This window comes from Neophocaena asiaeorientalis, unplaced genomic scaffold, assembly GCF_003031525.2.
Source record: "Neophocaena asiaeorientalis asiaeorientalis breed wild unplaced genomic scaffold, Neophocaena_asiaeorientalis_V1.1 scaffold1, whole genome shotgun sequence".
Classification (NCBI taxonomy): domain Eukaryota; kingdom Metazoa; phylum Chordata; class Mammalia; order Artiodactyla; family Phocoenidae; genus Neophocaena; species Neophocaena asiaeorientalis.
Genome location: NW_020171981.1, coordinates 2,338,719 through 2,351,687, shown reverse-complemented (window position 1 = coordinate 2,351,687; position 12,969 = coordinate 2,338,719). Strand labels below are relative to the sequence as shown.

Genomic DNA, 12,969 nt, shown 5'->3' with positions numbered 1-12,969 from the left:
CCAGACCAGGACTCGAACCCGTGTCCCCTGCATTGGCAGGCGGATTCTTAACCACTGTGCCACCAGGGAAGTCCCCTAGTTAATTGTTTTCTTACACTGTATGATTTATGTATGCACACTGACCTTGACCTCCGTACTTTAGGATTCTGACACACATACCTCCCAGTGGAGCGTATCACTTTTTCCCATTTTCTCTCCTCTGTTAATGTCATTCTTTAAAAGGAGCAGTATAGGGCTTTTATCTCAAAATTCAAAAGGGTGATGGAGAAAGAGCATAATTTCTGTAGTAGCCTACCCAATTCAAATGAAGCTTTAGTTAAATTTTACTGACTCAAGCTGGGCGTGTTTGTGTTCTGGACTATTTGCTCTAACAGTATTAGCATTAAAATTGTCACAACTAGGCTCTAAAGTTAATGCCCCATTAAGATGCACAGGGAAAGTTCATAGCTCTGTTGGTACTATTTCTGTGCAACCTGCTACATTAGTGCAGTAGCAAAGTGTTGATTACATAATGATGTCTTCCCCACCAAAGGACTGGAAACTGAAATAAAACACAATTGGAAATTAAAATTGTAGAAAATTATACTTTCTTTAAAGCTCAGTGAATCATTGAATTGAGATTTTGCTTGACTTTTGATGTGCACTTACTGCTTTGGTGATCCATGGTAGTCTCTCAGAGGATACTTTTGTGGGATGTTGTTGACAGAATTAATTGATGGAGCAGTTCAGTTTGAAAATCCGGGGAGAAACCAGAAAGACTAGTACAACACATTATACCTAGAGTGTGAAAACTCATCTGGGTTTGTTCTTTTTGCATTTTATTTTACATGTTGTGATAACACTGTATTTGGAATTTGATTTGGCAGTTAATATTAGAAACAGAATTAAATTTTACTTATACTTTTCTTTCTTTGGATAAGGTTTGTGAGAATATTGGAAATAAGAATTTGAGGTTAACAATGACTAAAAGAAAGGTGCTAATAACTTTAAAAGCTGGGTTTGTTCGCTTTCTCAAATTTTGTCAAGCTAAAGAATTTCAAAGTTAAACTATATACAGTTGTCCCTCTGTATCCACCGGAGGATTGGTTCCGGGACCCCCTGCATCCAAAACGCGGGGATGCTCAAGTCTGTTATATTAAATGGTGTAGTGTTTGCATATAACCTACACACATCCTCCCACATATCTTCCAGTATACTCTCAATCATCTCTGATTACTTATAATACCTAATACAATGTAAATGCTGCATAAATAGTTGTAAATACAATGTAATTGCTGTGTAAGTAGTTGCCAGTGTGGCAAATTTAAGTTTTGATTTTTGGAACTTTCTGGAATTTTTTTTCTAAATATTTTCAATCCATGGTTGGTTGAATTTATGGGTAGGAACCTATGGATACGGAGGGCTGACTGAAAACATTGGATTTGGGAATATTTGTAAATTAATCTCATTTCAGAGCACAGGTTAGAAGAGATTCATTGTTCACTTTTTTCTTCCCCACTTTTTGAAAAAAAAATATTTCAGGCACACAAAAAAGTATAGAGTATTCATGTTTTAAATTTATTTTGAAATAATTTTAAATGTACAGAAAAGATGCTAGAATAGTACAAAGAACTTTAGTATAACCTTTATCCAGATTCACTGATTTTTTTTAACCTTTCAATTGAGATTTACAATAAACTGCATATATTCAAAGTGTATAATTTTTTGACATATTATTTATATACACCAGTGAAACCATCACCAAGGTCACCCTCCAAAATTTTCCATGTGCTCCTTTGTAGTCCCTCTTTACTGTCCATACCATCCCATTCCCAGGCAACCACTGTTCTGCTATCACTTTAGATTGATTTCCATTTCTAGAATTTTATGTAAACAGAATCATACTATATATGCTCTTTTTTCCCTATTGCATCTTTTTTTTTTTTGCAGTACGCGGTCCTCTCACTATTGTGGCCTCTCCCGTTGCGGAGCACAGGCTCCAGACACGCAGGCTCAGCGGCCATGGCTCACGGGCCTAGCTGCTCCGTGGCATGTGGGATCTTCCCGGACTGGGGCATGAACCCGTGTCCCCTGCATTGACAGGCAGACTCTCAACCACTGTGCCACCAGGGAAGCCCTGCCCCTCTGGCATCTTTTACTCAGCATTAATTATTTTGAGATCATTTGTGTTAGATTCACTAATTTTTTTTTTTTTTTTTTTGGTACGCGGGCCTCTCACTGTTGTGGCCTCTCCCGTTGTGGAGCACAGGCTCTGGACGCGCAGGCTCTGCGGCCATGGCTCACGGGCCTAGCCGCTCCGCGGCATGTGGAATCTTCCCGGACCGGGGCACAACCCCGTGTCCCCTGCATTGGCAAGCGGACTCAACCACTGCGCCACCAGGGAAGCCCAGATTCACTAATTTTTAACATCTTGCCACATTTCCTTTTATATTCACATATGTATATATTATGTGGTATGTATATGTATTATATATATGTACTTACATATAATACAACGTACAATATATACATAGAATAAAATGTGCGTTTATATATGTATACCATATATGTTTTTCCAGAACTATTTGAAAGTAGTTCTATGTATCATGCTCCTTTCCCTCTTAATATTTAGTGTATGTTTCCTAAAAACAAAAATATTCTCTTATAATCACAGTATAATTATCAAATACAGGGAATTTAACATTGATACAATATATTTAATAGAGTACTTTAACCTATATTCCATACTCTGATTTTGTCGGTACCCTCATAATGTCCTGGAAACAATACTTCACCTGATACAGGATCCAGTCCATTATCATATACTACATTTAGTTTTCATTCTTTAATCTGGAACAGTTCCTTAGCCTTTTTTTGGTTTTGATTTTGGCTGGAATATTCCATAAGTGTTCTTTTTTAAGTTTAGTTGATTTATAATATTAGTTTCAGGTGTACAACATAGGGATTCAGAAGTTTTGTACATTATGTTTCATTTAAAGTTACTATAAAATATTGACTATATTCCCTGTACTGTACAATGTATCCTTGTAGCTTATTTGTTTTATACATAGTAGTTTGTAGCTCTTAATCCCGTACCCCTATCTTGACCTTCTCCAAGTCCTTCTCCCCATAACCACTAGTTTTTTCCCTCTATCTGTGAGTCTATTTGTTTTGTTATATTCATTCGTTTTATTTTTTAGATTCTCCATATTAATGATAATATACAGTATTTGTCTTTCTCTATCTGACTTATTGCACTAAGCATAATACCCTCTAGGTCCATCCATGTTGTTGCAAATGGCAGAATTTCATTCTTTTTTATTTCAAAAGTGTTTTTTTTTTAGGGTATTACATTTGTATTTACATGAACCCTGTTTGCCTCTTACTGATGATGTTAATTTTGGTTACTTGGTTAAGGTGTTGTCTTTTTTCCACACTAAATAGTTATCAGTTTTCCTTTTGTAATTAAGTAATGTGTGGAGAGATACTTGGAGACTGTGTAAATATGTCAATATGGTTTTGAAAGGCCTTTTCAAGATGGTAAAAGTGTTTAAGCATAATGTGTTTGAAAGTCCTATTGAAACTGATCCTGACTGATGACAATAAACTTTTCTTTACAAATACAGTGCCAAGAGGGCTGTACATGTACATAGTGCACATTCTGTAGAGCAGATGAATGAAAAAGACTAATATTCTTTTTACTGAAACTGCTGAGCATCTTTGTAAAATTGAAGTGTGTGTTTTTCAGTGTTTAGTTATTTCCTAAATTTATAGTGGAATTGATAGAAAAGGCTTCTTGACTCCTTTTTTCTGCTTATAGACTGTCCTTTATAGGTGGCAAAAGTTTGATCTACCAGCAAATCTAAATCTTTTGTACTATTTTCACTGCAAGAAATATTTTCTTTTATGAAACTCAGACCCTGAGTTTTGGGCTTATTTACTATATCAGATACAGTCTGATATACTATAAAAGTTTATTGAGACACACTTTAAATAGGCTCCAGGGATTTCTCTTCTGACCTCTCATTTTTATTCTTTCTAGATGCATCCTTGGGGAACTGTTCACAAAGAAGCCAATTTTTCAAGCCAATCTGGAACTGGCTCAGCTAGAACTGATCAGGTACAGCTGTGCATGTGCTCTGAGTGCCCAGGGGTGATAGGTAATCTCATCCTCTAATTTCTAACACTTTTCAGTCATTCTACTAAGTGAGTTTATGCTCCTTATGTCTACGTAAGTTTCTCTTCACTCAGTCAGGTTTACCATATATTTTGTCATGGGTTGTATATGGAAAGAAGTTGTATTCCACCTACTTCTTAGGTCTTTCTTTGCATTTTTTTTATTAGTTCTTCATATAAAAGCATGCTGTTTTCAGGATAGCTGTTGCATTCTTACTTAGGTTAGATTAAGATCAACTTTATCCAGCAAACATTCGTTGAGTCTGTTCTATAATAAATTCCTATCTCTGTTAAACTTTAGGATTCAGAGATAAATAAGATAGGGCCCTGCTCAAAGAACTCAGAGTTTAGTAAGTGATGCATCAGGTAAACAGATAATTATAAAAGGGAGCCTGTAATAGAGGATTTGGGGAAGGTCTGGGGGTGGGATGGAACTTGAGTTTTGTTTTCTGTTTTGTTTTATTTCTTTTCAATAAGATTAAGGGGAAGAATACGACAGGCTAATGTAGACCTTTTTTTTTTTTTTTTTGTGGTACACTGGCCTCTCACTGTTGTGGCCTCTCCCATTGTGGAGCACAGGCTCCAGACGCGCAGGCGCAGCAGCCATGGCTCATGGGCCTAGCCACTCCGTGCCATGTGGGATCTTCCTGGACCCAGGCACGAACCTGTGTCCCCTGCATCGGCAGGTGGACTCTCAACCACTGCGCCACCAGGGAAGCCCTAATGTAGACTTTTTTTTAAAGGTGGTGTGTAACTCATGTGTTATGCAGTAAATTCAGTTTTCCATCAAAATTCCAGACTTAGGCTCTCTTCTGCTAGTTTTCCCTTTTAGGGACGTTATAGGACCAGCTCAGCTCTTCGAAATTAATATTAACTGAACAGAACAAAATTGGTAGTTGAAACCTATGTGGAGGATTAAGAACATGTTTTACAAAACCAAATCAGTGGATCATTTTGGACTATTGTGCCAGTATTATCTCTTCACTATCGTGTAACCAATCTTTCTGTCCTTAAAGCAGTGCGGTCAGGTTTTATCTCTCTGCATGCCTTTTAACTTAATAAACCAAGATCCCCCAGACCTGAGGAGGTACTAATTTCTCCTTCTAGAATCTCCAGAATTTATGATGCTGACTCACTGACTTCCTTGTTCTTGCTTTTTGCTTTGTTTTCAGTCGACTCTGTGGTAGCCCTTGTCCAGCTGTGTGGCCTGATGTTATCAAGCTGCCCTACTTCAATACAATGAAACCGAAGAAGCAATATAGAAGGCGCCTACGAGAAGAATTCTCTTTGTGAGTTTGACAAATGTGTACATCTAGTTTCCGTGTTTGGCTGTTGTTTGGACTTGACTTTTTCCTGTCCTAGGGAGTTAGTGCTGTCCCAATTTATTATGAAAACACACCATAGGAAAACATTTTATTTTTGAGCAGTATGAGTTTTATCATAGCCCTTTTGTAATTTTCTCATATGAAGGCTTTAGCTGATAGAAAACCATTTTATTTTGAATGATATACAAGTTTTCTCATAGTCCTTTTGATCTTCCTAAAACAAAAAGAATAAAACTGCTGGCTTCATGTTTTCTACCTGTATTACTATTGCATTTCTTGAATCCTTTGTGGAAGTTAATCTGCTTGCTTGTTTAGCCAGGTTCCAACTCCCTTCCCATAGTTTTACATGGAGCTGGAAATTCAGAGACCTTTGACATAAGGTTACCGGTTTAAGAACTGTGGGGTCACTGTGAACTCATTCTTTCTCTCTTCCTTTTCACAGCATTCCTTCAGCAGCACTTGATTTACTGGACCACATGCTGACGTTAGATCCTAGCAAACGTTGTACAGCTGAACAGACCCTACAGAGTGACTTCCTTAAAGATGTCGAGCTCAGCAAAATGGATCCTCCAGAGTAAGTGGTGGTGGCCATGTAGTGACCCTAAACCTTCCCGAGGCTTCAGGAGATGAGAAACTCAAAACAATAGGTTTTTTAAAAAAGGAACTGCAGTGGCCAACCAAATAGAGAGGTGTCCTTGAGTATTATGGTTGATAAGTTTATTGCTTTATATTTTTTTCTTAAACAAGGGATAGATTTAGATATGATATTTGTTCTAACTGGACTCATGCTATCTTCTTTTGTCCCTAGATCCCCAGCATATTGCTCTATATAACCTCTTTGAAAGTATTCCTTCTAATTTTTGCTTTTAACCATTTCATCTTTTTTAATTCCCTATATCTGCGGTGACCATGTTATCCCACACGTGCAAGGACAGTCCTAATTTTAAATAGTTTGTTTCACTATCAAGCCATATGTCCTGAATTTTGATATAGAAAATATGGTCTATGAATGTGTCTTTCTTCCATCAGAATCTTATTAATTTCCTGTATTGTATGAGATCCTCAGAGGTTCTACACTCACATCTCACATTCTGATAGATAAAAATCTGACTCTCACTGACAGCATTATAGCTTTCATGTCAGAGTTTTTGGGCATTTCTTCCTTATAGAAATACTGTGTATCTTAAATGTATGAGATGTCAGTACACGAACAGGTAATATCTACAAATCTGATAATCCAAAGAAATGTTCGAATTCATTTATTGTGTTTGAATTTTGATACATTGAATGTGATTGAAATATGTAAGCTTTTTAGTAAGAATTGGAAACTTGTTATAGAGAATTTTTGGCTATGATAATCTTTATTGTGGTAAGGTTTGACTTACTGGAATTTATTGAGTATAGGAAAGTCTGGAAATACGTTAAAATATACTAATAAACCTCACAAATGAAAATATCCAGTCATGAAATTCAGTGGGCAGAAAGAAGAAAGAACCAGTTTTTTGGTCCTTACAGACCAAGTAATACATAAATCGATTTTACACAGAGGTGATTTAATCATGATATTCTTATGTGGTTCCAAGATTTAAATTACCACCTTGCCTGGACTTTTTGTAGATATTAACAAGGCAGTCAGTCACCTCTGTTCTATTTATTCCCAACTGAAACTTTACCAGTAAAGGTCTCCTTTATTTTTGTTATGCCAAGCAAGAACAGTTATAAAACTTAACCGTTTGACTGGAATATGGGCATTTATATAGCAAGTGTGTCTGTGGTAGCAACATCTTCATTTCTCACTGTAGAAAGAAATTCTTTGGGCTTTTGGATTTTTAGTTTCTCAGACTACAATATGCCATGATTCTATTTACACTGCTACTATCTGTTTACTAATTTTTCTGGTTAGTTTTATATTTTCCTTATCCTTTCTATTTCCCCTTGCTCTTCCCATTTTATTTTATTTATTTTTAAAAATTTATTTATTTATTTTTGGCTGCGTTGGGTCTTCATTGCTGTGCGCAGGCTTTCTTTAGTTGTGGGGAGCGGGGGCTACTCTTTGTTGCGGTGTGTAGGCAGCTCATTGTTGTGGCTCCTCTTGTTGCAGAGCACAGGCTCTAGGCGCATGGACTTCAGTAGTTGTGTCACATGGACTTAGTTGCTTCATGGCATGTGGGATCTTCCCGGACCAGGGATCGAACCCAGCGTGTCCCCTGCATTGGCAGGCAGATTCTTTTTTTTTTTTTTTTTTCCGGTATGCGGGCCTCTCACTTTTGTGGCCTCTCCCGTTGCGGAGCACAGGCTCTGGACGCGCAGGCTCAGCGGCCATGGCTCACGGGCCCAGCCGCACCACGGCATGTGGGATCTTCCCGGACTGGGGCACGAACCCATGTCGCCTGCATTGGCAGGCAGACTCCCAGCCACTGCACCACCAGGGAAGCCCAGGCAGGCGGATTCTTAACCACTGTGCCACCAGGGAAGCCGCTGCCTTCCCATTTTAATCTCTTGTTCCTCCATTCACTCACTGCTACATTCCCACACACATTTCTTTTGTCTTTTTCCAGTCTCCCCCACTGGCAGGATTGCCATGAATTATGGAGTAAGAAACGGCGACGGCAGCGACAAAGCGGTGTTTTGGTAGAGGAGCCACCTCCACCCAAAGCCTCTCGAAAAGAAACTATCTCAGGGACAAGTGCTGAGCCTGTGAAGAACAGCAGCCCAGCACCACCTCAGCCTGCTCCTGGCAGGGTGGAGCCTGGGGCTGGGGATGCAATAGGTCAGTGCTGGCAGTGCTGGGATAGAGCCTTTGTGCTTTTACTAAGCACTTGGCAGATTTTGAAGGTCAAGTGCAAGGGTGTGTGTGTGTGTGTGTGTGTGTGTGTGTTCTGTTTAGTTTTTTGTGGTACGCGGGCCTCTCACTGTTTTGGCCTCTCCCGTTGCGGAGCACAGGCTCCGGATGTGCAGGCTCAATGGCCATGGCTCATGGGCCCAGCCACTCCGCGGCATGTGGGATCTTCCCGGACCGGGGCACGAACCCGTGTCCCCTGCATCGGCAGGCGGACTCTCAACCACTGCGCCACCAGGGAAGCCCTGTGTGTGTATGTGTGTTTTAATTTAAGATTAGATTACCCATGGCTCTCTAACATAACTGGAGCCCTGTTTTATGTTAGATTTGATAAGACCATCTTAGAATTTAATCATGTTAAGTCACAATTGCTAAATGTAGTTAGTTCTGTAGCCTGTTATTTGATCTAAATATATCAAAAACTGTGTAATAATGAATTATTATAAACAACAAAGTAGCTCTCCTGTGGTGCAACCATTTTTTCTGAACTACAGCTATTCCTTCCTTGGCTCATTTTTCCTTCCTTGTCCACTTAAAACAGTGTTTTTCAGTGCTGGCTGCACATTAGAATCATCTAAAAAGCTTTAAATATAAACACCTCCAAACAATTGCCAGATCTCTAGGGATGGGACCTGAGGCTTCTGAATTTTAAAATCTCTCCTATTCTCATTGTAGAGCAATTATACTCTAATAAAGATATTTAAAAAGCAAACAAAAAACCTCTCCTATTCTGATGTACAGTAAGGGTTGAAAATCACTGACCTTGAAGAATATAGATAAAATGAAGTCACTTTTACTCACAATACAGAGATGTTTTAATTAGTCCCTGTATTTTTAAGTGAAAATATAAAGAATAACAAATGTGTCATGACAGTTGGAGGCACGAAAAATGAGACATTCAAAGTGAAACTTCATTCATTGGGTATTGTAAGTTGCTGTTGCCAATTGAAGAAGGCAAAGGTCCTTGCCTTGCCTCGTCCTCTTATATTGGCTCCACTGTCTCTCCACAGGCCTCGGTGACATCACACAGCAGTTGAATCAAAGTGAATTGGCAGTGTTATTGAACCTGCTCCAGAGCCAAACCGACCTGAGTATTCCTCAAATGGCGCAGCTGCTTAACATCCACTCCAATCCAGAGATACAGCAGCAGCTGGAGGCCCTGAACCAATCCATCAGTGCCCTAACAGAAGCCACTTCCCACCAGCAGGACTCAGAGCCCACGGCCCCAGAGGAATCTTTGAAGGAGGCACCCCCTGCCCCAGTGGTCCAACCTTCCGCAGAACAGACAACCCCTGAAGCTTCAAGCACACCAGCTGACATGCAGAATATGTTGGCAGTTCTCTTGAGTCAACTAATGAAAACCCAGGAGCCAGCAGGCAACCTGGAGGAAAACAACAGTGACAAGAACAGTGGGCCACAGGGGCCCCGAAGAACTCCCACAATGCCACAGGAGGAGGCAGCAGGTAAACAGACCGGTCATGAATCTCATTGAGCTCAGGTGCTGTTGATCCTCTTAAAAATCTCTTAACATTTTCTTTTTCACATCAGTGGCCTCGGTTTCAGTCTTTCTGTCACCTAGTCTACAGGAGAACATAGCACCAAGTGCTGTATTTCTTACCCAGCTTCTTTTATTTAAGTCTCAAAGCTTCTTAAAGCACCTTTCATATACTGATTGTTTTTCCATCTTTCCATTTCCTAGGAAGTAGGTAAGTAAAGTCCCTGTGTTCTCACACAAGGAAACCACAACTGTAGCTAGTGATGCATCTTGAACCACTGTGTGTGTGGTGGCCAGCTAGTATTGGCACTTGAAAATCTGCCTTCCAAACAAACCATTATCAGATTGTACAAATAGTCAATTGTACTCTAGTATAGTGGATGCTAGATACCAGAGTCTCGCCAGAAACATACAGTCAAGAAAGCCCTAATAAGATATTGTTAATCTCCTGAAGAATAATTTGAGATTTCTAAGTAGATAATTAACAAAGTACATTTCCTTTCCAAAAAATAGCATATAAAAATGATTTCTTTAAATCTGTGTTCCTGAAAGAGATAATTAAATGGGCCCCAGATTAGGAATTGAGCATTATATTAAAAAAAAAAATCTGAACAAAGGAAATATGTATACCTTGATCTCAGATGACCACAGCATACAATTTATTAGAGGGAAAAGAAGTTTAAATTTTCTAATGAATTCTGATTCACAGTCTTTACTTGCAAAATCTTTACTTATCTGAAAGTGATTCCAACTCCTTGGAAATTTTTGCTGTCCATGAAGACCCCATGAATTGGGGAATGAGAAGATGTACAAGGTCTGATGGGGTACACTAACCTTCAACTTTTAGGCTGTTGCATTCACATTTCATATGGGTTGGTATGGAGAATATATGCCTTATTTCCACTAGTACAAGGTCAAATATATAAACTATTTATCATATGTAAAGTTAAAAAAAAAAAACAGAAGGTAACATAAATAAAATTACCCCCTTACTTTATAGATAGGGAAACTGCAATCCAGGGAGTTTAAATAAGCCTGCCTATGGTCCCACTGCTGAAATCATATTATTGGCAGAGGCAGAATTAGAATTCCTATACTTTGTTAATGTGTTTCTTTTTAATGTGTTTCTTAATTCACTTTGTTATTATGCCATAACAATTCCAGTTGTTTTTAAGAGACTCCAGGACGTGGAATAACAGAGAAAGCAAATCTAGAATTAAAGTAGGCCCTTTTGTCTTATCTCTCATACCTTCCTTCCTTGCACCACCACCCACCCCCCAACCAAAAAAAAAAAAATTCAGCTATAATCAAAATATCTGAAAGAAGTTGTTCAAGTTCAATGGCATAGTGATTGAAAGAAATTCACCCAGTAATTGAGTCAACAAGCTATCAGCCAAATGGTGAAATTGAACTAAAATTAAGGCCTGGCTCATGGCCAGAAATTGTTGGATTTACTTTTCAGAGGAGAGTAGAAATGCCATTCCTAATGATTACAGTCACTTTTGGATTATCCCGTTGGTGTCTCTCCAATGTCTCTATGTTCTTGTTTCTCCCCTGCTACCTCTCATTTGGCCATTTTAGTGTTCATTAGCACTTCCACCAGAGGGCAGACTGAGTTAGCCAGAGAAGGTAAAAATCTCACTTTGGCTACTGTTTAGCTATTCTGTACTCGTTGGGAAAGGGTTTTGGTTGAAATCTAATGAGTAAAATGAAGTTTTAAGTTATTTGTGTATTTCATTAATCCCTCCCGCCATCGGTACAGGCTGTTAAGGATTGGCAATATTGTTAATACTTTGAATCTTATAACAGTATGTTTTTTTAATGTGATCTTTACTTTTAATTCTCTTAAGATGTTTTATTAACCTTTAATAGTTCTTTACAATCCATCTGCCTTTGCTATTTTGAAATAGTCTTCATCCTCTCATACATGTGAAAGAATGTGAGCTCAAGAATTAGTTCTGTTGAAACACAACTAGGCTATTTACATAAAAGGCAAATATGAAAAGTAGTATAGATGGAAGAAAATAAGTGTAGCTTTGTCCATTTTTGCAGTTAGGCATTTTTAAAGTTGTTTGCCCTTAGTATTAAAAAAACAAACAAACAAAAAAACCCCAAAAAACTGGTGTTCCATTTCATGTACAGACCAAAAATACTTTAAAAAATAACTGGTACTGTGATTGATGTTCTTATGTAGTGTTCACGGCAAAAAGCTCTGAAATCTATAGATGTTTGTAGTCCAGTTAGCTCTCCTTTTTCTGGATGTCTACTTTTCAAGTTGTGAGTTTTCTATAGCTAATTCTTTTGTCCTTTAATTCAGTTTTCTCTACCACCTAGTCAACCAGCCAGTCTGTTAACAAGTAACTTGGGTGCGTATTGTATATAGGATGACCACCTTGTCCCTGTACTGTCCTGGTTTTAAAACTGAAAGTTAGCAACCTGGGAACCCCCTCAGTCCCAAGCAAATTGGGACTCTTGGTCACCCTACTTGTATGTTACACACCGACCTTATCCTCCTACTGCTCAGCAGTTTTGTAGTGTTTTCAGAGTACTTTCATCTGCACGCTAAGGGCATGCTTACTTTCCTGATTGTTTTTGCAAAATATAATTGTGGTAAATATACAACCAAAATACCTAATGATAACTATAAAAACTACTTTTGGCTTGCCTGAGTAATGACTTTATATCACTATCTCAGATAATAATAAAGAATTGATTATATGGACATTTAAAAATATGCTTCCATAGGGAACAGAAAAATCAATCATTTGGAAGATATCCCAAAACTTTAAGTCTTTTCTTCAGCAGGATGACTCCCAACTCTCTAAAGTCACAGTTCTGATTGTACTTGGTTTTGTGTGTCCTCAAACTCACGCCATTGTACATGTCTAGTCTCTTGCCTTGGCAGGAGTTCATTATCAGACAATGATTGCCATGGTTAGGCAAAGTAATCCAGCAGTGGGTGACAAAAACTTTAGGGAGTGGTTCTAGTAAGATCTTTGGAAAGACAGAGTGTAGTATTAGTTCAATACATTTCTAAATACTCGTTTCTTGTCACTGTCTCCAAGATAAACAGATGTTTATCAACATCCCATTCTGCATGACATTGCTATAGTGATTTTTTATAATTACTGTAACAAAGGAAACTGAATGACAGT

General features: G+C 38.4%; 1 protein-coding gene across 13 annotated transcripts in view; it reads left to right on the top strand.

Moving 5' to 3' along the window:
* Positions 1-12,969, top strand: part of CDK12 (cyclin dependent kinase 12) — a 78,160-nt gene that overhangs the window by 25,416 nt on the left and 39,775 nt on the right. For all 13 annotated transcript variants that reach the window (XM_024746136.1, XM_024746148.1, XM_024746105.1 and 10 more), the window contains exons 9-13: positions 4,022-4,099; positions 5,328-5,444; positions 5,923-6,054; positions 8,039-8,250; positions 9,330-9,782. In XM_024746136.1, the coding sequence (XP_024601904.1) occupies positions 4,022-4,099; positions 5,328-5,444; positions 5,923-6,054; positions 8,039-8,250; positions 9,330-9,782 (992 nt within the window). The remainder of the gene's footprint in view (positions 1-4,021; positions 4,100-5,327; positions 5,445-5,922; positions 6,055-8,038; positions 8,251-9,329; positions 9,783-12,969) is intronic.